The sequence below is a fragment of the Macaca thibetana genome, chromosome 15, assembly GCF_024542745.1.
Source record: "Macaca thibetana thibetana isolate TM-01 chromosome 15, ASM2454274v1, whole genome shotgun sequence".
Taxonomy (NCBI): Eukaryota; Metazoa; Chordata; class Mammalia; order Primates; family Cercopithecidae; genus Macaca; species Macaca thibetana.
The window spans coordinates 61,071,539-61,093,755 of record NC_065592.1 but is presented as its reverse complement, the minus strand read 5'-3'; the positions used below and the strand labels follow the sequence as shown (position 1 = coordinate 61,093,755).

The 22,217-nt window shown below is 39.9% G+C and overlaps 1 protein-coding gene across 3 annotated transcripts in view; it reads right to left on the bottom strand.

The window, feature by feature from the left end:
* Positions 1-1,568: 1,568 nt before the first annotated feature.
* SLC24A2 (solute carrier family 24 member 2) overlaps positions 1,569-22,217 on the bottom strand; it is a 276,863-nt gene continuing 256,214 nt past the window's right edge. For all 3 annotated transcript variants that reach the window (XM_050761328.1, XM_050761330.1, XM_050761329.1), the window contains 3 exons: positions 19,377-19,466; positions 11,963-12,129; positions 1,569-7,237 (listed from right to left, as the gene is read on the bottom strand). In XM_050761328.1, the coding sequence (XP_050617285.1) occupies positions 6,988-7,237; positions 11,963-12,129; positions 19,377-19,466 (507 nt within the window). In that variant the 3' untranslated portion in view covers positions 1,569-6,987. The remainder of the gene's footprint in view (positions 7,238-11,962; positions 12,130-19,376; positions 19,467-22,217) is intronic.

Genomic DNA, 22,217 nt, shown 5'->3' with positions numbered 1-22,217 from the left:
TGTTTGCTAATTATCTATTTCATTCTCCATATGGGTGAACTTTGCTTTACATAACAAAATGGATTCCTGAAAAAAATCTACAATTTTAAAATAATTTCCATGTAGTATTAGAACTTGCTAAATAAACTGTAATAAGCTATTTTGAAAACGAAGAATGCTTTTGTGAAATGAATAATTTCTTTGATTTTCAAACAGTTTTATTAAAGCACACATCTAAAATTTATAAGTAGATTAGGATTGCCTAGAACCAATAATTGTAGTTAATAAAAATAGAACAGATAAACTCCAATTTACAATAAACAATACAAAACAGGAATGACTCATGGACTGCTTATTGATTGACTATATTCAGAAGCCCTGAATATATGTATTATTGGTATTTTATGGCTTTAATTAAGACAATTGTCTCTTATGAAGTACTATAAAGTGCAATATTAAAAAATTAAAAAACCCAAAAGGCATCCATTGTCCTTCAGTTTTATTCTGATGAGAAGAATTGGGGATTTGTGTAATTAAATGGCAAGAAGTTACCTACCCTTAATTCATGCATGTAATTTCATCCTTAAAATAATTTTATTCAAAGTTTCAGACTTTTTTTACTTTTCTATTTTTTATGACATGATTTAAAAAATTAGTATTTTCTTTTGGTTAGCTGAGTATTTTGGAGGCCTGTTAGTCTCCAAGGCCTTAGTTACTTACGGATCCATTATGAAGGAATATGCAACCCAATATGTAAGAATGTAGAAACAAATTCCCATCCTTTTGGTGAACCCTAGTCCATGAGATCAATCAGCAGCTTTACAAGTTCTATCCAACCTACCACACAAAAGGATGTAAACACACTGTAGTACTGGTTAATAAGTGGAGATCCAACCATTTACCCCAGTTTCATTTTTAAAATAAAAACATTGATTCCTCTTGATAAATTAGTGAGTGTAAGTGCAGGCCCAGAGCTTTGGAGTAATCTAAAGTGGTGTCTTCCCGATTGTGAGTTCTTTGTGAGTCTGAGATTATGACCTAACGACCTTAGAAACAGTTTGTGACCTTGACTTCACCAGGGCTTCATGGTCATGCTGCACCCAGTATAGTTCAACACTGTTCAGACAGTGATTATGATTAGTCATAAGAACTATGACTAATCATTTAAGAACAATACAAAGAATTTAAAAAGGCTTAGTAGAGAGAAGCTATAAAAATTAAGAGGGTTAAAGACTCAAAAATCTAAAGATAATTTTAATGAAAATAGGTAAAGAACATAGTGGTGACTTCTAACTATGGGGCAAAGAGTGAAGAGTGCCCAGATGCAGTTACTTTCTGCCAACAAAAAAACAGGTTCATTAAGGGGAGGGGTTTGGGTTAACTTGGAGGGAGGCTTTTTCTGATGCTGATGGTTGTTAAACATGGAGCTGGGTCACACCAGCATCTATGCTGGGATCTCCCCCGTAAGAGGATTATCCTTTGGATTAGCGTGATAGACTAGACAAACCCTCTTAATGGAATTACATCTTTGGTGGGAGCCTATGCAAGCTCCATGGCATTCTTTCAGACTTAGATATTTGTCTGGTTTTAAAAATTTTATTAGGTTTTCCAGCCTGTCAATGAATGATCTAGTAGAAGTGCTTTGGCTTAGATAATATGGTGCCCTACACAGTCCCTCACTATTTGTACACTAATTTGAAAAGAGTTGCCTATCCCGTCGTAATTGCAAGGTCATTTTTGCCTCTCAAATGCTGCCTGACTTGTGGATTTGCTTGTCCTTTGTAGCTGTTTCTTACTTTCTTAAGAAATCTGTCCCTAACCACATTAAGGACCTCCATGGAGTTTGGGTGGTTCTGAGCAAGGCTGGTGTCCCACGTGTGAGGAAGGCATGCAAAATGCCAGTGTGTACATTAGCTGGCGGGAGTCAGTGTGGAAAACAGAGTCCTTCTAGAGCAAACATGAGTGTGCCTGTGATTTCTACAGATGCCTACAAGCTCCTGGTGATTACCTGCCACAACCTGTGCAGGTCCAAAGCTCCCGGTGAAAAAGGAATATTGCCATGGTGTAATAAGAAGTAATAGAGTTGAGCTGGCTGTGTAGTAGTTCCCTTATTGCTTTTCTTGTTTGCTATATATTTAAAAAATATGAAGCTGCGAGATTAAAAATGAAACACAAAGATAGAAGCAGAGGCAGGGTCAGGGAGCCAACTGTAAATAGATGGTGGAATAGGGCAGGGTTACTTTTCTTTCCCAAGGTCTTCCTGAGATGGTTTATTTATTTTTTTAAAAAAATCTAAAACCGTATATGGGCTCTTGTAATTGGCTAAACATAGCCTGATATTTGTAACCATTTCAAACTACATAGGGATATATTTCAATGTGATACTTGGTTTCTTAGAATCCTAGGAGATTAATATCTCCTTTCTTCCCTTTCCTTATTCTATTTTTTTCCCTAACCCACTCTTAATGACAAGGCCTTATTTAGTAATTAAAGACAATATTGTTGAAAGAGGTATAGGGGTTGAGGAGGTATCTTTTAAAAATACTAAGCTGAATGGCTAAGGAAGATGTGGCTTAGCAAGAGTGAGCACTGACTTCTATGCATGCTTTCAGGAGAGAGTTGTTTTTTCCAGAAATCACCCTGAGAACAGCTTCACTTTCTTCTGGAACAGAGCTGCCACCTATAATAGGGCCACCTACTTACTGGAAAAAAAATCTGTCCAGGTGCAAGGAAGCATAGCATCCACATAATCTTGCGTGTGTGTAGGAACGTGGGTGTGTGTTTGGCAGATGTGGGGAGGAAAGCACACGGACATGTTCTGAAATGCTTGCCATCAGACCCATGTTAGATAGTCCAATGCAGTAATTTCTGCAGAGCATTTAACACAACTTCCATCTTCTTCAACTCTATCTGGCCAGCCACTCTACCAGGTGTCATTTCTTTGGTCAACTTTTTGTTAAGGTGGTTTGGAGGTGGGCTGCCTTTGTAGCTCACCTCTTCTCACACTGTTGCAGAGGCCTTTAAAAGCTATGTGCAGTGGTGGGGAGTTTGCCAACTCTCTCCCTGCCCAGGAATGGATGTACATTAACGTTGTCAAATGTCTAATCAGTGAGGCAGCTGTGTTTTGCTGAAAGGGCTCCAAACCACCTGATTGATGTCTTCCCTATAAAATAAATTATAATGGCCCTTGTCAGGTGACACCTGTTAGAAGCCTTACAAAGCATTTTCCCTGAATATAAAACAGTCTCCGCCTCTTTTTATAATCTTCTGGGCAAGGCTTTAGGACATTCTGCATCTGCCGAGAGTATAAACAACCCTATCCCTTAGTCCCTGCATATATCATTGCTCTGTCACTGACTCAGTTTAGGTCCTGGGAAGCTGCAAAAACACCATCTAATCTTCAGCTTCAGTTCATCAGGATCTGGTCAGGTGCAGAGGGCAGCTGGAGATGGCACGGGCATTCTCAGATGCAATTTAGGAGTTTCTATTTGGGAATTGTCAGTTTGAGCCAAGCTGCTCTGCTGCCTTGGAAGTATGGGGGAGGGCAGGCGGTGACAGCAAGCAAGACCTGCTTGGTTTGCTGTGAGTAAATGAAATCATTTGCGTGCAACTTGTTTACTGTAGATGGATTAATACAATGTTGGCTCTTGAATTGTTGATATCTTTTATACCCTGCTCCAGAGAAGCAAAGAGAGTATCTGCAGTCTAAATTTTTGCTCTGTATTTTCTGTTGTGTATTCTTTGCCTCTATATCAGCATTAGGGATATGGCTGACTGAGTTCCTTAAGGCTATAAATCGATATTCTTAGGGTGGGAAAATATGGGTACATAACGTGAATATTTGTAGGTATACGTGTATGGAACAAACAACCTTATGAAACCAGGAAGAAATGTTCCCTTTGGTTTGTGTGCATGACTTTCCTCTTCCTTGACTTTGGCAAACTTGATGCTCCCTGTTTTAGAATCCTGAATGTGATGGGGTCAGAGGGTGATGATGTAAGTCATATTATATGTGTACATAAAGATCTGGTATAAAGATATATATATATTTATATATGTATATACACAGGCATGCAGGAAAGGAGTTAGAGATGTCCTGTTTTAGAAACCATGATGTGGAAAGTTCTTTCTTATAATTATGCCAATGATTTGAATGGTTTAAAGACCCATTGTTGAACTCTGTACACATCTCTCTGAATTTACCCTGGCTCAACACATAACCACTTATACAGAAATGAAGGGAAAGCAAGGGCAGGCTGTGGAATCACTTGTGTCCCATCCAGTGAGGGAGCAGTGCTATTGTAAGTCAGGCTCAGTGCACATGACTGATGTGGGAACGGGGCTTGGAAATTTTGTCTTCTCAAATGCAACTTCACATGAAAGACCACAATACTTCCTGTGAAGTGGAGCTCTGAGACAAGCAAAGGGCACCATAGCTGCTTGGATCATTCTTCACTGTGAGCTGGGAATAAATGGGAGGGAGTGAGGAAGCAGGGGGAGGATCAGGAATAAGAAGAGGGCGGCACCAGGTCTCCTTCAACTTTTGTTTTACATAATCTGTTTGCAGTTGAGTCAGTCACCTATTTAAACCTTGTTTCAAACAACACACCGGTCAATAATATAAAATTCACACAATAACCAACTTTGCTGCCCTTCAGAAAATATACAGGGAAAACAACTGGAGTTTTTTAACGTTAAAGTTCACTTCCTCATTCTTTCACTCAAAGGAAGTAGCACAAATTCTTGCCCCAGTACGAAGTCCTGACCTTGATGAATGCGATTCATTCCCATTAGGTGGCAGGTTCCACTGAGTGCCTCTATTGGATGGTGTTTCAATAGCTTGGCAGGCACTGTCACACATCTGAAGGCCCCGCTCTGCCGAGTTGGAGAGACGTGAAAACCAGCCTCTGACTGGCAGCCATCTTGATTTCTTGTTTTCCCAGGGGGCCTCGGGTTTGAAGTGCTTTTTGCTTCTGGGTGAAGAGCAATGATGGGCATTTCCTGTTATTGCCATGCTCTGTGGGGTGAGCTGGGGTTTTCTGGAAGGAATACTGAGCTTGATCTGGGGCTGTCAGGTTACCTTTCCTCTTATTCCGCTGTGAGTTCTGCATCCTATCTTCCTATGTTAAGAGGTATGTGGTCACAAGAAAATCATAGCAGGCGTCAATGAGAGAATAGATTGGAGATAGGAACACATACGGTGAAATTTCCCATATGCCGTATGTACCGACTTAAGACATAGGATGGGTACAGAATAATGAACCATCCTTGATTCAATTTTTCAACTGATTTTAAAGAAAGCATGACTTGGAGAAATGAAAAGCGCTCTATATAGTTTTCCACTGATTTAGTTTGCCTATTTTTTCCCCCTTGCTGGCTTTATTTTCTACTGACATAGATCTGAGAAGTCACACAAGGTGTCATGCAGAACTTGCGGGCATTGAATGCATGAAATTAAAATATTCCATGTAATGTTGAGCAAAATCAAGAAATCAAATTGTTAGAGGAATAGCTTGAAACCAGTGTAAGGAAGCTGTCAAATACAGTGTACTCTAAAACCTAGACAGAATCCCAGATAAGGTCCTGATGGAAGAAGAAACATAGATGTTACAAGAACTTTAACCAAAGTCTGGTCCTGGTACAACTCGACCTAGCACTCGGAAACCTTCCTGGGGTGCACTGAGTGTGTAAATGCCTTTTCAAGCATCTCTAATCTGTCTCAACCCAAGCAGTGCTGATCAGAGTTAATTTAGTGCTATTGGGAATAATGATTTCTTCAGACACTAAAGCCCTTTATGACTACATTGGAAAACGTTTTAAAGAACTATGCCCTTTCATCCCATTAGGTGGCAAGGCCCACTAAGCACCTTTACTGGATGGTTTCTTATCACACATCTAGGCTCTCTTGGCAGCCCTTAGCATCAAAATATATCTAAATGACAATCACAGCTAAACTTACCCCCTTCTTTTGATGATGATGGGACATGCACTGGAAAAATACAGGTTGAGTTTATATAGTCTTGCTGTCCTAGAAAAAGCACTAATTTGGTTTGTAGTCATATTTTCTACTTGCATGCTGGGACAATATAAGAACAAAACAAAACAAAAAGCCCAACCCTGGTTACCTCCCTGCTTCCCCAAACCAATGTCCACCCAGCCTAGGTTTTTAACCTCTGTCTGTCCTAAGTACCCTGACTTTCTTGGTCAGGGTACTCAGTTGGAGGTGGGCAGATGGTCTCCCTGTTTGGCTTGTGGGAATGTTTTGGAAGGCTCAATTCAGGGCCCTACAGACCTTCTCCACTAAGCCCTCCTCCCTGCAAACTATTTCCCTGAACCATCTACCTTACTAGGCAGGATCCCAGTAAGTCCAAGGCAGGCTGAAGGTCACAGCAATGCTACCTTTGTCTACTGGTTCCATTAGTTCTCCTCTTGCACTTAAGAGGTAAAGTCCAGACTGCAGGTTGATGCCCCTCTTCAAATAAGTACTATAAATATACTAGAGCTATCCCTGAAAAAGATGCATTTGTACTTTTATATATATATGATTATATATATATATAAAATTTTTCTTTCTATTTATTTACAGGTATGTACTAATCTATAGGTATGGAAGGAGAGGTATAGTACAGGAACAGGCAGGATTTGTGTGTTCATGTGCGTATATTTATAATATGTATATTTATAGGTGTATATATATAGCCTCTGTCGTTGTTTGCATCGAATGTACCTCCGACCAGCGAGGAGTACCTGTCAGTGGTGAATAGGGAGAAGCCCCATATTGACGGTTCTCTTTGTCTCTTACATGAAGTCATTTGAGTAGGCAAGGTGGAAGCAGCCTGTGAAGTGAATGGGTCCAGTGTGAATCCATCTCTCCTCAAATCCATCAAGGAGGGACACTTGGTACCCAGGGCTGTGTGCCAGCTGCCTCTTCTCAAGAGGTCAAGGAGCCCAGAGCCCAGAGTGGGGAGGGATCATTCACGCTGCTGGTGCAAGATATGGCTTTTCCTACTAGATGGAGACAGGGCATGTAAGAATTCTGTCTTCCAGGAGAACGCTCACCACCAGGAACACAAAGTAGAGGCCAAACATGATGAAGCCCAGGATTTTGTTCATTCGCCACTTGCAGAGGGCAATGGAGAGGATGACGAAGAGCAGCATGATGAAGAGAAGGACGATGGCACAGAAGAGGCCATTGCTGCTGACAGCCACTGGCTGGAATCTGTGAATGACCGTGTACAGGAGCCAGGGCAGTGGGAGCCTGTGCAGGAGGGAAGCAGGGCAGAGGGGAGTGGGAAGACAAGGGGGGAGTAGTCAGACACGTTGAAGAAGGCAAACAACCTACTACTTTCTTAGGAACTCTAATCTGTGTGTCTTGTTAGGTTCACTATGACTCGGGCACGGTTGGCCCAGGAAACCACATAAGGAAATAAGACTTTAAAAACCTTTATGTTCTGACTGAATTCAGAGCAGGGAGAACAGTTAGACAACATCAAAGACATGACTGCTGTCGGTGATTTCTGCATTTGTGAATTTGATTGGAAATTATTTTGTTTCCTTCCTAGTTGAGATTAAAATGTTGCTTTCAGTCCTAAAAAGGTGAATTGCAGGATTTGCACAGGGTGAAGGGAGCAGGCAGGTGCAAAAAAGGTAGAGAAATGAGTGGTGAAAATGAGAAAAAATTAAAAAATGGAGACAAAGAATAGCAATGACTTAAATAACAATCTAAAGGCAAGTGAAATTAAATGACGGTGGTGGGGGCCATGATACAATATCATAGTCTGAAGTTTATTCTGGGAAAGATGTTGACAATTGTTTGATGAAAAATTGGTCTTTTTGAAAGATTTAAGGAAGGCAGTATCTTACATTTGTGATGTGTTTTTTTTTTTAAAAACTTTATTATATATTTTTATACCTGTTTTCTCCCTTGTCATTCAGCTTTTAAAATCTGAGGATCTCTTGTGTTTCCTATCCAGAGTGGTGATTCTGAAAGCCCTCAGGAGAGCTAGTTTCCACTACACCACAAGTGTTGACTAGGACTCTGAGAAAGGAAGATGCTGGGAGTGCAGGGCTCAGGGGACATGGGCATTTCCAAGTGGCTGGTGATAGGCGTCTGGCTCTACCCATCAGCCTAAAGACAGCATCGTGGCTAAGGAGATACCTGCTTGGCTGGCTGAGCTTTCTGAATGACAAAAGCTAAGGGAGGTTCAGTTTTGGCCTAGTCTCAGGGTGTGGAAGAGGAGGTACTCTTTTGAAACATTACGTTCTCCAAAGGAAGACAGAAATAATGAGGGTGAAAGGGGCAGTGAGTTTATAGATCTGCCTCCTATGCTGGAGAAGAGGGAATTGGAAGGCAGAGCCCATGCATTGTGGATCTTTGAAATTCCAGGCCTGGCACATGCAGTCCCTAACTGGGTGCATATATTAACCTGGGCCAAGCTGAAGTGATCGATGTTACTGCCTTGTGGGGATCAGTACAGGCACTTTATCCACTAGAGCCTGGCCAGGAGGGGCTTCCTTCTGTGAACTTGTCGGGGAGGGGTTCCCAGCCTGGGAACAAGGGGTAATTCCAGTTCTTAGTGGGAGGGGGCAGCCTTGGCATCCTGGGGTCAGCAGTGAAAAGTCAGAAAAGGGAAGGGGAGGGCCTGAGAGTGGCGGTGATGCCAAACTGAGAGCCGTTGACAGGGACTTGGTCTGGGAAACTCTTCTTCCATCTCGTGAAGAAAAGACCAAAACCAATTTTATTCTTATTACACACACACACACACACACACACACACACACACACACACACACACACACAAACACACACACATACGCTTCTAGTGAAGTTGAGTTTAATAGCACTACAAATGGCTTGCAAAAACCTTTCGGGGGAAAATGACATTTTTCATGCCTTTGGGTCTACCAATTCTTTTTTTTTGTTTGTTTGTTTGTTTTTTTTTGAGATGGAGTCTCGCTCTGTCACCCAAGCTGGAGTGCAGTGGCGTGATCCTGGCTCACTGCAAGCTCCGCCTCCTGGGTTCATGCCATTCTCCTGCCCCAGCCTCCCGAGTAGCTGGGACTACAGGCGCCCGCCACCGCGCCCGGCTCATTTTTTGTATTTTTAGTAGAGACGGGGTTTCACCGTGGTCTCGATCTCCTGACCTTGTGATCCGCCCGCCTCGGTCTCCCAAAGTGCTGGGATTACAGGCGTGAGCCACCGCGCCCGGCCTGGTCTACCAATTCTATTGTCAGGAATTAAGTATAAAAATAACTGAAAATGCAGATTAAATTTGACTCAGAAAATGATCATTTCAGTGTTATTTTGAATAATAAAAAACTGAGTATCTCTAATAACCTCTAATAACAGGGAAGTAGTTAAATAGCAAATAAGTAAATGTAATGTTATATAGCTGTTTAAAAATCACAAGCTTAGAATGCTACAGGAAAACAGCCATAATACAATTGTAAGCTAAAAATGAAAGATGCATACATACACACAAATAGCAATGTAATTTCAATCATGTGAAATACACAAGAATTTCAAAAGGGTGGTGAGTTATTGATCTTTAAGCTTTATTTTTCTTTTCTTTTTTTTTTCTGAGACGGAGTCTTGCTCTGTCACCCAGGCTGGAGTGCAGTGGCGCGATCTCAGCTCACTGCAACCTCCGCCTCCTGGGTTCAAGCGATTCTCCTGCCTCGGCTTCCTGAGTAGTTGGGACTGCAGGCGCACGCTGCCATGCCTAGGTAAGTTTTGTATTTTCGGTAGAGACGGGGTTTCACCATGTTGGCCGGGATGGTCTCAGTCTCTTGACCTTGTGATCCGCCCGCCTCGGCCTCCCAAAGTGCTGGGATTACAGGTGTGAGCCACTGCACCCTGGACCTTTATTTTTATTTTCTATATCTGTGAGTATATGTTAATTTCAGAAGCATAAAGAAAATGCTGGCAAAGCTATGAAGAAACTTTTACACTTAATATATTGCTAATGACATCACTCAATATATTGTCAAAAATGTTGTAAGCTGGTGTAATTTCTTGGGAAAGAACTTTTTGGAAAAGAAATATACAAAATACATCAATAGCCATTAAGATGTTCAAAATATTTAGTTCATTAATACTGCTTAAAGGAATTTATCCTAACAAAACAATTGAAAGAGGTTTTTCTTCATAAAGATGTTCATCAAAACTCCCATAGCAGAACAATTTAAAAAATCCTATAAAAGAAAAGGAAAAAGCCACTGAAAAACAAGAGGGAAAATTTGAAGCCACAAAATGTTACTTATGAGCTATGAAGAGTCTTAGAAAAATGGTTATGAATTACTAATTTATTCATAGATGCGTCTTTATGCCAGGCATATATTGCTTTAAAATGGAAAAATAAAAGCCTTCCAAGCAGATAAAACTGAATATTTTACTAAGAAAACTTTGTGAAATACATGGAAGAAAACAAACAAAAAAGAAGTGTTGTTTCTGAGTGATAGAATTAGGAGTGACTTTTCTTTAAACTTCCATTTGTGTGTTTATATAATTTAAGAATAATGAACAAAAAGCATTTTGTAATTCTTCATAATATACTATAGAACATTACCATTATTTTTTTTTACAAGAGATTGATCAAGAACACTACTATGAATATTTGGACCACAGAATTGAGAAACACTGTTTAGGCATTCATTCATTCACCCATCCATCCATCCATCCATTCCACAAACATGTGTCAAACAACTACCAGTGACAGCAATGCAGTAAGCTCTGAGGAGTTCCTGCTCTTGGGGATGCACAGTCTGGTAGGCAGATATACCAGGACAAGAGTAAGACGTACAGAGAGTTTATAGGGACAAGAGCCTCTAAGTCGGGCCCAGGGGAATCAGAAATCAGGATTTAAGTTGTCACTGAAAGGATAAGTCAGAGTTTTCCAGTCAGACAAGCATGGAGAGCTCTTCAGTGGGGGCTCATGTGTGATTGAGACAGTGGACACTCACAGCAGAGTTTTATGCAGAGAGTGCTACAATTGATAGCACAGACTCTTTGTTCAAATCCTAGCTACTGCATTTAATAGTTGTGTGAACTCTGGGCCTTTCAGTATTTTTATCTGAATAATAGGGGTGATAATACTTCATAGGATTATTGTGTGGCTGAAATGGAGAAAAATGTACACACAGTGCACATGGTAGACACTGTAGGAAAAACAATATGGTAATGAAAAGGTGCAAGACAGAACAATATTTAAGATATTCAATGAGAAAGTAGGTGCTTTCAGTAAGGTTCCAAACTCAAGTGTTAGGAGCCCAGTACTCCAGGGAACGTAAGGATAATGTCTTATGTCTTATTTCTCAGGGTACTGATGTTCAAGTTTGTCAGACCACTTTTACTTTTGACAAGTTAAATAAAATGGTAGAGATCACAGCACCCCAAACCCCAATCCGATTCACTTTAGTGATTATTCATATTGAGAGCTCACGTTTGTTTCATTGTAAGAACAGATCTCACCTTCTGGCTTTCAGAAAACCTAGAATATCTTCACCAGTGCAGATAAAGAAATGGTAATGCCAAGATTGTCAGTATTTTCCAAGGAAGGATACAAGATATGTATGGTGGGCCTATGTTTGTCCCAATCTACCTTAAAATCCAAATCTCACCTTAGGCTGGTGGGGACTTGAATTAAAATTAGAATGTGAACATTCTTATCATGAAGCTATCACATGATATCTCAGTTCCACTTGAATGTTGTTATATAAGTGAAATTCTCCCAAAATATTTCCTAAAATATCCATTCTGTATGTAGATATGTGTTTCTGCTTGTCTAGGGATGACTTATTTTTCATTAAGTTCTCTGAAATGAGAAATAGAATTGGGGAAATGAAATGGTATTCTCAGTCTTTACTCTGTATTGGTATTGGTTAGTCGTAGGCTCAGAGATCCTGGTCATGTCTTTGCAGCTTCTAAGAAGACAAAGACACTGGTGGAGCTGGTGTGCACCTTTGTAGAACTATCTCTACTCACCCTACAGTGATGTCAAAAATGTTGCTTCCAACAGAGCTGGACACAGCCATGTCCCCTAACCCCTTCCGGGCCACTATGACACTGGTGATAAGATCAGGGATGGAGGTCCCAGCAGCCAAGATGGTCAGGCCCATAATCTCTTCACTGATGCCGATTGTCTCTCCAACCTAAATGTCAGGACGGGAATACACATCTCAGTGTTTGAAGTTACAAAATCATAAAAACCACAAAAATTTCAATGCAACCTCCTTTTAATGCATTTCCATACTGTGCTATGCGAAGTGCTGAGATGATAAAGATGAATAAGCCACAATCATTGCTAATAGAGTTTATATTTTTAGGATATTCAGACCCAAGGCATCAGGAATGTTCACATGAGAAACAGATAATCTCCGATAAAGAGCTCTAGAGGGCTAGAGTGCAGCGTTTATATGGTGCTTTCTAAGACTGAGTCAGGGAAGCTCCAGGATTAGAGGTAGAAAAGTCAATTGGCCATGGAATCTAGGGGCAGTGGCACAAAGTCCTGTGGCAGATTTGCCCTTCAACTTACTACCAAAACCAAGGACTGACACCCAAGGTCTCAATTTTCCTTTAGCATCTCCTAGTATCTATAACCCATTCTTAAACACTTCAAGATTCTATCATTTCCACTGGAAACTCAATGCTGGGTGTTTTGGGTTTTGGTAACACACAGCAAAGCATCTGTGGAGAAGCAAATGCCAGAAAATCAGAGGACCTGGATCCAAGATCTGGCTTTGGTATGTGTTAATTTCTTGACATTTTGCTTACTGTACCAATTGTACAATGTCTTTGATCCTCACTTTCCCATCTATAAACTTGGGATAATAATACCTACTTTAGCAGGTACTTGTGAGGACTAAATGAAAATTTGTGAAAGACTCTTTGTAAATAGTACATTATTATTGAAAAGCAAGGGGAGGGTGGTTATTAACTTTTTTTTTTTTTTTTTTTTTTTTTTTTTTTTTTTGGTCTTTGTCTTTGCCTTTTAAGACTGATGAGTTCTATTTTGAAAGGTTGGTCTAGTCTCAGGTGGAAGCTCCTCCATTCTCTTGAGCAATTTGTCTCCTTGGGACTTTCTAGAAAAACTTTCTATTTTTATTTTTAGAGATGGGTTCTTGCTCTGTTGCCCAGTCTGGAGTGAAGTGGCACAGCCATAGCTCACTGCAGCTTCAACCTCCTGGGCTCAAGCGATCTTCCAACTTTAGCCTCCAGAGTAGCTGGGACCACATGTGAGCACTGCCACACCTGGCTAATATTTTTTAGAGATGGGTCTTACTATGTTGCCCAGGCTGGTCTTGAACTCCTGGCCTCGAGATCCTCCTGCCTTGGCCTCCCAAAGTGTTGGGATTACAGGTGTGAGCCACTGTGCCTGGCCTCTTGGGACTTTTAAAACCTATATATGTTTTGCTGGTGTTGGTGAACTGTGGCTCTGAAAACCTTCAAGATAATGCTTTCCATCTGGTTTCTGATAGGTTATCTGATGATGTCCAGCATTTTTGGAAAAAATTTAAAGGGCCAAAATAGCACATAAGGATAAAGGCTTTTTGGAAATAGAATACACTCATTTCTTAATCCTTTTTAAAAAATTCTTATTTTTATAAGAAATAGTGTGGTTCCTACTAGCTTAAAAGCATATTTTTATGTTGATGGTCATGCCTGCTCCAGAGCCTGATGAGCTGAACTAGCTTACCCTGTCCTCATGGGACACACAATCACTGCTCCCCATTAGTAAGTTCCATATATGCAGGATCCTCACCTTGGTCACTGTGATCTCCCTAATTGACAGAATATACAGAGCCTGGTACATGGCAGATTCTTAGTACCAATTTGCTGAGTAAGCAAATCAATTTGCATACATAGGTGATTTCACCAGCATATTTTTCTGCTGATTCTCCTAGAAAAAGTTCAATAAGAGTTTCGCACAGGAGTGCCCTATTTGAGCAAAAAGTTGTCAATTGTTTGTTAGATTTGGAGTGAAGCATTGTCAAAGACTGAGAAGATGCTGACTAAACAATTGTCACTGTTGGCAAGTTCCAATCCATTTAGAACATTCTTAATAATTCTTGGAGGGAATTCTAAAGTAGCGACTGTTTCAAAAATTATTTGCTGGGCGCAATGGCATGCACTGTAGTCGCAGCTACTTGGGGGTTGAGGCACAAGGATCTCTTGAGCCTGGACATTCGAGACCAGACTGGGCAACATAGCAAGACCTTGTCCCCAAAATATAAACAAAATAATTCCTATTTGGAGTTTGAACACTACTATATACAGGAAAACATAGGAATTGAAGAAGAGAAAGATGGTGGTGTGGTTAAGAGCACTGGCTTGGGAGATGACAGTGCTGGGTGCAAATCCTAGCCTGCCACTCCTAGTGCAAGGTAGACAACTTCCCTGAGTCTCGGTTTTTCCCATCTGTAAAATGAAGAAAATATCCACTCAGAATTGTTGATGACTATATGTGATGATGCAAATGAAGCATATAGCACAGTGTCAGGCATAAAGTAAATGTTAAAAAAAAAAAACCTATACTTAATTTTAATTTTTTTCTTTTGTTGAGACGGAGTCTCTCTCTGTCATCCAGGCTGGAGTTCAGTGGTGTGACCTCGGCTTACTGAAACCTCTGCCTCCCAGGTTCAAGTGATTCTCCTGCCTCAGCCTCCCAAGTAGCTGGGATTATAGGCGTCTACCACCATGCCTGGCTAATTTTTGCATTTTTAGTAGAGATGGAGTTTCACCATGTTGGCCAGGCTGGTCTTGAACTCCTGACCTCAGGTAATCCGCATGCCTTGGCCTCCCAAAGTGCTAGGATTACAGGTGTGAGCCACTGCACCTGGCCAAAAAACTAGATTTTATAACTCAGACATTACTCCTTTCCTTCTCCAATTTATTAGACTGTCAGGTGTCTGGTAGCAGGAACAGAAATGGGCTTACTGGGGCCAATTCACATCATGGAAAACTTCATGAGAATTTTCATTAGACATCAAACCCCTGGTGAATCTGTGTGGCTCTAGAAATCCTTTCGTGGAAGGAGAACTAGTCTTCATGAGCTTGTTTTGAGTACATTTCACTCAAGTTAACTTTTGTCAAATCAGTAAAGATGATGGGTACATGGACGGGACAGTACTCTGAAAAATCAGGGAGCACCAGAGAAGCTTAGAGCTTTCAATAGAAAGAATATCAGCAGTCTTTTGGGGAAATTCTTTCATTTTCTTTAAAAAAAAAAAAAAAAAAAAAAAGCCAATCATGAGGCCCATGCTGCTCCCAGTATTCTGTAATGCAGTTCTGTGCCTTGGTTTAAGGAGGATCTGAAAGAATGCTAATTGGCTAAATGAGACAAAAGGTCTTATTTGACTCTTAAAATTAACTTCTAATATTAGATGCAGGATTGACTTTAACCACAGATTTTCATCACCCATTAAATTCATTAAAGTGCAAAAACAATAAGCAACAAGAATAACAAAAACAAAAAGGCAAAAAAAAAAAAAAAAAAAAAACCCCATAAAAAAAACCCAAAAAAAGCTAAGGGCAAATTGCGTTAAAGCGTTGTAGGTGAAGGACATTTATTTTTTGCCAAACAGTAGCCAAATTATCAAATAGCATTTATGATAAAAGTGTTGATAACAAAAGAGTTGAACACTAAATGGTATAACTGCTATGGATTTTATAGTTCAGAAGTACAAACAACAGAGTTAGAGCTAGACTTCTTGGAACAGAATCTATTTTGTTCAGCTGTCTGGGTGTTTTGAAAGAAGTATTTCTATAGGAAAAAAGAGAAACTTCTCTTCCATCATTGAAAAGTAAGGCTTCCGTTTATGCCTTTCATTCACCTTGGCTTTTTAAAATTATTGTTTCAGGCATTGAATTTGTGTTCCTTTTCTTTGAAAGAATAAAAAGAAAACAAGACTGGAATTAAGGTAATCATTAAAAAGAAAAAGATGGAACCCTGAATAATGATGTTCTATAAAATGGCAAAAAAGAAATATCTGGGAAACAACATATCCCAGCATGTTAGGAAAACACCATTTTTTCTTTATTAGTATATGAAGAAATAAAAGATGATTATTAAGAAAAACTATTATATGTTATAAATGGCAAACAGTCCTTTCAGCCTGGACATCTGGAGGCTGAAAAGCAGCCCACCTTCTGCTGTGATTTCTGCCAGGTGTTGGTAGCAAATGTCTCTCAATGAGTATAGAAAATAATGACTCCAAGGCACAGAGAACTTGCTCAGGAAGCCAATGATTTTTTGGAAATATCCAGGAAGAGTAATCTGAAGTCAAATGTCAGTAAAATAACTGTGATATGAATAATATAAAATAACTTGTAGAAATAAGACAGTGTATCAGCCAGCGTTTTCTGTGGATCTTGTTAGTAACATGTATTCTTTTTTTTTTTTTTTTTGAGGCAGAGTCTTGCTCTGTTGCCCAGGCTGGAGTGCAGTGGCGGGATCTCGTCTCACTGCAAGCTCCGCCTCCTGGGTTCATGCTGTTCCCCTGCCTCAGCCTCCTGAGTAGCTGGGACTACAGGCGCCCGCCACTACGCCCGGCTAATTTTTTGTATTTTTAGTAGAGACAGGGTTTCACCGTGTTAGCCAGGATGGTCTCTATCTCCGGACCTCGTGATCCGCCCGTCTCGGCCTCCCAAAGTGCAGGGATTACAGGCGTGAGCCACCGCGCCCGGCAGTAACATGTATTCTTTTGAAAACCAAGGTATGCTTTACATAGAGTAAAACTCATTCTCCTTTTTAAAAAGTGTACAGTTCTGCAAGTTTTTTGTTTTTACTTTTTTTTTTTTTTTAAAGACAGGGTGTCGCTCTGCCACTCATGCTGGAGTACAGTGGTGTGATCTTGGCTCATTGCAGCCTTTACCTCCTGGGCTCAAATGATCCTCCCCCCTCAACCTCCTGAGTAGCTGGGACTACAGGCATGTGCTACCATGGCCGGCTAATTTTTTGTATTTTTGTAAAGACAGGGTTTTGCCATGTTGCCCAGGCTGATCTTGAACTCCTGGGGTCAAGGGATCTGCCTGCCTCAGCATCCCAAAGTGCTGGGACTACAGGCAGGAGCCACTGCAAGCAGCCTGCAAGTTTTTACACATATATGCAGCCATGTTTCTCCACATCCTTATCAACACATGCCACTTTTTTTTTAATAGCCAACCTAGTGGTTGTGAAGTGATATCTTGTGATTAGTTTTTACAAGTTTATTGAGACATAATTTACGTACCATAAAACTTAGCCATTTTAAAGTGTATAATTCAATGGTTTTTAATATATTCAGAGTTGTGCAGGCTTCATAATTTAGGTTTAGAACTTATTAATCATCCCCAAAAGAAACCCATACCCACTGGCAGTCACTCTGCATTTCCCTCCAACCTCCCCAATCCTAGGCAACTATTAATATTAACCTATTATATGTCTCTATAGATTTGCCTGTTCTGTGCACTTCATATAAATGAAATCATATGTGTCCTTTTATGACTGGCTTTTTTTCACTTAGCATAATATTTTAGAGTTTCATGTTGTAGCATGTATTGGTACTTTATTTTTTTTTACTGTGTAATATTCCATTGTATGGATATACCGTATTTTGCTTATCCATTCATCAGTTGATGGATATTTGGGTTGTTTTCACTTTTTGGTAATTATGAATAATGCTGCTTTGAACATTTGTGTACAAGTGTTTGTGGACGTATGTTTTCATTTCTCTTAAGTCTATTCCTAGGAGTGGAATTGCTAGATCATATGGTAACTCTATATTTACTGTTTTGTGGAACTGCCAAACTATTTCCCAAAGTGGATGCACTGTTTTACATTCCTACCAGCAGTATGTAAGGATTCGAATTTCTATACATCCTCATCAACACTTGTTAGGTTCTGTCTTTTTTATTATACCCATCCTAGTGGGTGTAAAGTGGTATCTTGTTATGGTTTTGATTTACACTTCTTTAATCAATAATGATGTTGAGCATATTTTCTTGTGCTTTTTAGGCATCTGCGTATCTTTTTCGGTGAAATATCTGTTCAGATCTTTAAAATTAGGATACTTGAAGATGCTTGCCTTCCTATTACAGAGCTTTAAGCTTATATCTTGGGTACAAGTGCTTTATCAGATGTATATGATTTGCAAATATTTTGTTCCAGCCTGTGGTTTTTCTTTTCCTTTTTAATGGTGTTTCATGAAGAGCAAAAGTTTTAATTTTGATGAAATCTAATCAATGTTCTTGCTTTCGTGGATCATGCTTTGGTATTGTATCCAAGAACTCTTTGCCTGGCTTATGGTCATACAGATTTTTTTTTTCTGTCCTCTAGAAGTTTGATAGCTTTACCTCTTATACTTAAAACTATGATCCACTTTCAGTTAAATTTTATGTAAAATATGAGGTAAGGATCTAAGTTTATTTATTTTGGCATATGGAAATCCAATTATTCCAGCACCATTTGTTGAAAAGTCTATTCACGTATGTTCTCAGTGTATATTTCCTTATTTCAAATTGCTATATTTTATTTATGTTGCCAAGTATAATAATTTTAGGATTATATTAAACAAAGGATACAAGTGGGAAGTTTGGGATTTATGTAGTTTATAAGAGAGGTTAAAAGTATGATTTTTGGAGTTGCAGAGTCCTGGGTTAAAATCTTAGTTCTACCTATGTGATTTTGGGTAATCTTACCAGCTTTAAGCTTAACTTCTTTATCTGTGAACTGTGGATCATAATAGTACCTCCTTCATAGGCTTTGAACCTATGTATAGGGTTACTGTCAAGATTATAAAGACAAAGGGATGTGAAATGCTGGGTGTGTAGTACATACTCAATTATCAATGGTTACCACTATTATCTTTGAAAATGTGAAACCCTTGACTCTTACTCTTCATTCATGTTTTTCAATAACGAATACTGAGAGTGTATTCTTGTGATAGACATTATGACTTGTATTGAGTTAAAAATACATAATCATTTATGTAAAGTAAAGCTCAAGGAAGAGGCTATTTTGTCTCCAGATGCTTTCCTAGAGCCAGTTTTGAAAGGCTGGTGAGAATGTGAGGTGAGTGGCTGCTCAAGATAAAGTAAGTACTACTGAAGCAGGCACAATCTTGACATTGCTCCCAGGTCTGGGTTGTCCTGGTGTCCGTCAGGCTGCAGAAGTAAGACGTAGTTAGACTTGCCTGCCTCCACATGGCTGTCCAGAGGCTATGCTGATTCATTTCCAGGCTACGGCCAGGAGACTAGGGAAAGTTAAGTGGATAAATTCCTCTAGTCCTGGAATGCTGACTTGTCGGTGTCACACCCAATACTGTTGTGGCAGTTGCAGAAAGCAAGCACAATGATTAAACACTTGACAATCAGGACTGGAGAAAAACCAGGCAGATGAATGTCACTATCAAAATCTTACCTGGTGGGCCCACCAGACCATCAAGTAAGAGAATACTGCAATCCAGGTAATGGAGCCAAAGAACGTGATGGGAAAAAACTTCCTTGATGACTGAAAGACAACCAGGAAGAGTTCAGAATATTAGTGTTATCCGTTGAGACTGATCTGGAAATCCAAAGCTAAAGCCACCATTGTAGCTATTTCTCTAGCATTTCCTGCATCCTGTAGGATTGGCGATCAAAAGGCCCTACTCATTCCTGATCAAGCTGGGACAGTAAGATTCTTCCTTGGAAATGCGAAATTGATAGGAACTGGATGATCACAGTGCTGGTTCCTGAGATGGAAGTCTTGGAGAGAATGTCTGTTAGTTCCTGCTATTAGATGTTTAGATTCCCTCTGCTCTTGCCCTTTCTAAGGCCTGCATTTTTGGCTGTTCCTCAATATTAACACCATATTCTCCCTCCTCCTTTTTCTTTCTTTTACTCCAATGTTTGTCAGAATCAGTTTCTATTGCTTGCAAACCATGAATCCTAATAATCCATATGCCAGGAAACCTATGGGATTAATTCCATTGAACAAGAAATGGGAAGGATCAGCAGGTTTAAAAATAGATTGACTCATCTTACAGTCCCACCAATTATCAAGAAAGCCACACAGAAGAAGCCACCACCACAGCTTTTATAGATTCTGGATGATGGCCATTCTCCAGGACACTGGAACCACACATGGACCAGAGTAGACAGAGGCAGAAATGCTCAATTGTACTGATTTCCACTGAGATGGCAGATCAGACATTGCTCTCAAGAATGTTTTCTCTCCTGTTCACCACCCCAAAATACATTATGTTCAATTCTGCTTCTAGAAGTAGACTTTATGCTATCCCAGGCATAAAGTGTTTAGCACTTTTAAAGTTTCCTAGAAATAGCCAGAAAAATCAGACACTTGAAATGCACTGTTTCTTACCCAGCCCTACTACAGAGAAATCCAGGCTTGCACTGTAGTGGTGTTCTTTTGATGTCCTTTGTTGAAAAATTGGGGTCCTTTAAAAACACACTCAGACAGCACAATGCTGTCAGAGAGCCTCTCGCCTATTATTGCCAAACACTTTTTATTTCAAAGCTTTCCACGTTGAGAAACAATCCCACTTTTTGCTTTGATAATGCCATCCAATTTTATCTAGAGAAATGAATTTTAAAGTTGACTTGTATGAAAGCAATCTCAATTGTTTGAAGGGCTGACCTTGGGCAGTCATATAGAACACATTCTGTCATGGCTTTTGAGAGCTCCATTAAAAGGAAAAGATAAACTCATACATGGTAATCTTTTGAATATCAATAATGATGAATACAGTCTCTATTGCTCCAAACCAGGCTTATGTTTTCTTTACTAATTTCAAGTTTTTAATATATATTTTTTGTGATCATTTGCATGGTTCTTTTAAATTTTACCCCATCCATTTCTTTAAATGACTGCTGTTTTGTGGGGTCATTTGTTAGCTGGGATGGTTGGAAGACCAAGCAGGTTTGATTAAATCGGGGAAGGGCATCAGGCCACAGTGAGTAGCCAAAACGTTATCCTCAAATGCTTTTCCCTGCCCCCTTTTAGAAGAAAAATATTTTGGACAAGGACTCAGACCCCTCCTGGGGACCTAAGCACTTTAATGGGTAATGGGGGAAAAAAAATTAATTTTTTTAAAAGTGGAGTTGGAGACCCTCACTTTTTTTTTTTTTTTTTTCCCCCCGAGACAGTTTTACCGTCACCCAAGCTGGAGTGCAGTGGCATGATCTTGGCCTACTGCAACCTCTGCCTCCTGGGTTCAAGCAATTTTCCTGCCTTAGCTCCTGAGTAGCTGGGATTACAGGGACCTGCCACCACACTCCATTAATTTTTTTTTTACTTTTAGTAAAGGCAGGGTTTCACCATGTTGGCCAGGCTGGTTTCGAAATCCTGACCTCAGCTTCCCAAAGTGCTACGATTACAGGTGTGAGCCACCGCACCCAGCCATTAGATCTTCATTTATGAAAGCAATTTTTTTTTTAAAGCTAGGACTCAGCTGGATTCTGAAGACTGAATTCCCTGAGCCAGTGCTAGGAGATCAAGTTTTCCAAGGCATTCAGCTTATTAAATTTCCCATCCTTTGCATCTGGTCACAGTCACTGTTTCAGGATCCTACGTACAATGAGGGTTTCGTCTTCCATGGCTGTGCTCTGTTACAGGAAAGAGAAGAGCGCTCTTGCCATGTGGGGTCACATGTGTGATTCGAGCCCCAACCAATGCTTGATTCTGGGCAATGTATGAGGATAATGAAAACCTTTCTACATGCTTTAAGGTGTGGCATAAGTACTGGGTGTCCCAGGAGAGTCCTCATTTCATAGATTGCTCGTTTTCCAGGTTAGCTCATTTAATAAATGTATAATTATTATTTCAACTTTGTACCTCTGCCTGTTTGTTCTTTGAGATAACTTCACAAGTCAGAATCAAATCATTTGAACATATTTCTCATCTGAAAAATATCATAACTGAGCTACAGAAAATTCCTAGCCATAAGGTAGAAAGCGAGGTATCAGACAAGGAATTAAAGGAACTAAATTCAAATGAACATACTAGTGACAACCTCTCTAAATTAATATTTGATGCTCAACCTCTCTAATATTTGATGACAACCTCTCTAAATATTTGGCTCATAATTAAGAAGCCAATTAGTAATTAATGGGCATCAAAACATACCTAATGTTGCATTAGGGGCTCAATGAAAAAGGCTAAAAATAAATTTTCTTTGTGAATTTTCAGAGTCTTCATCATAAGCTAGAGGTAGATAAAGTCTGAGAACTTACTCTGTACCCAGATCCTGAACTAGAGATA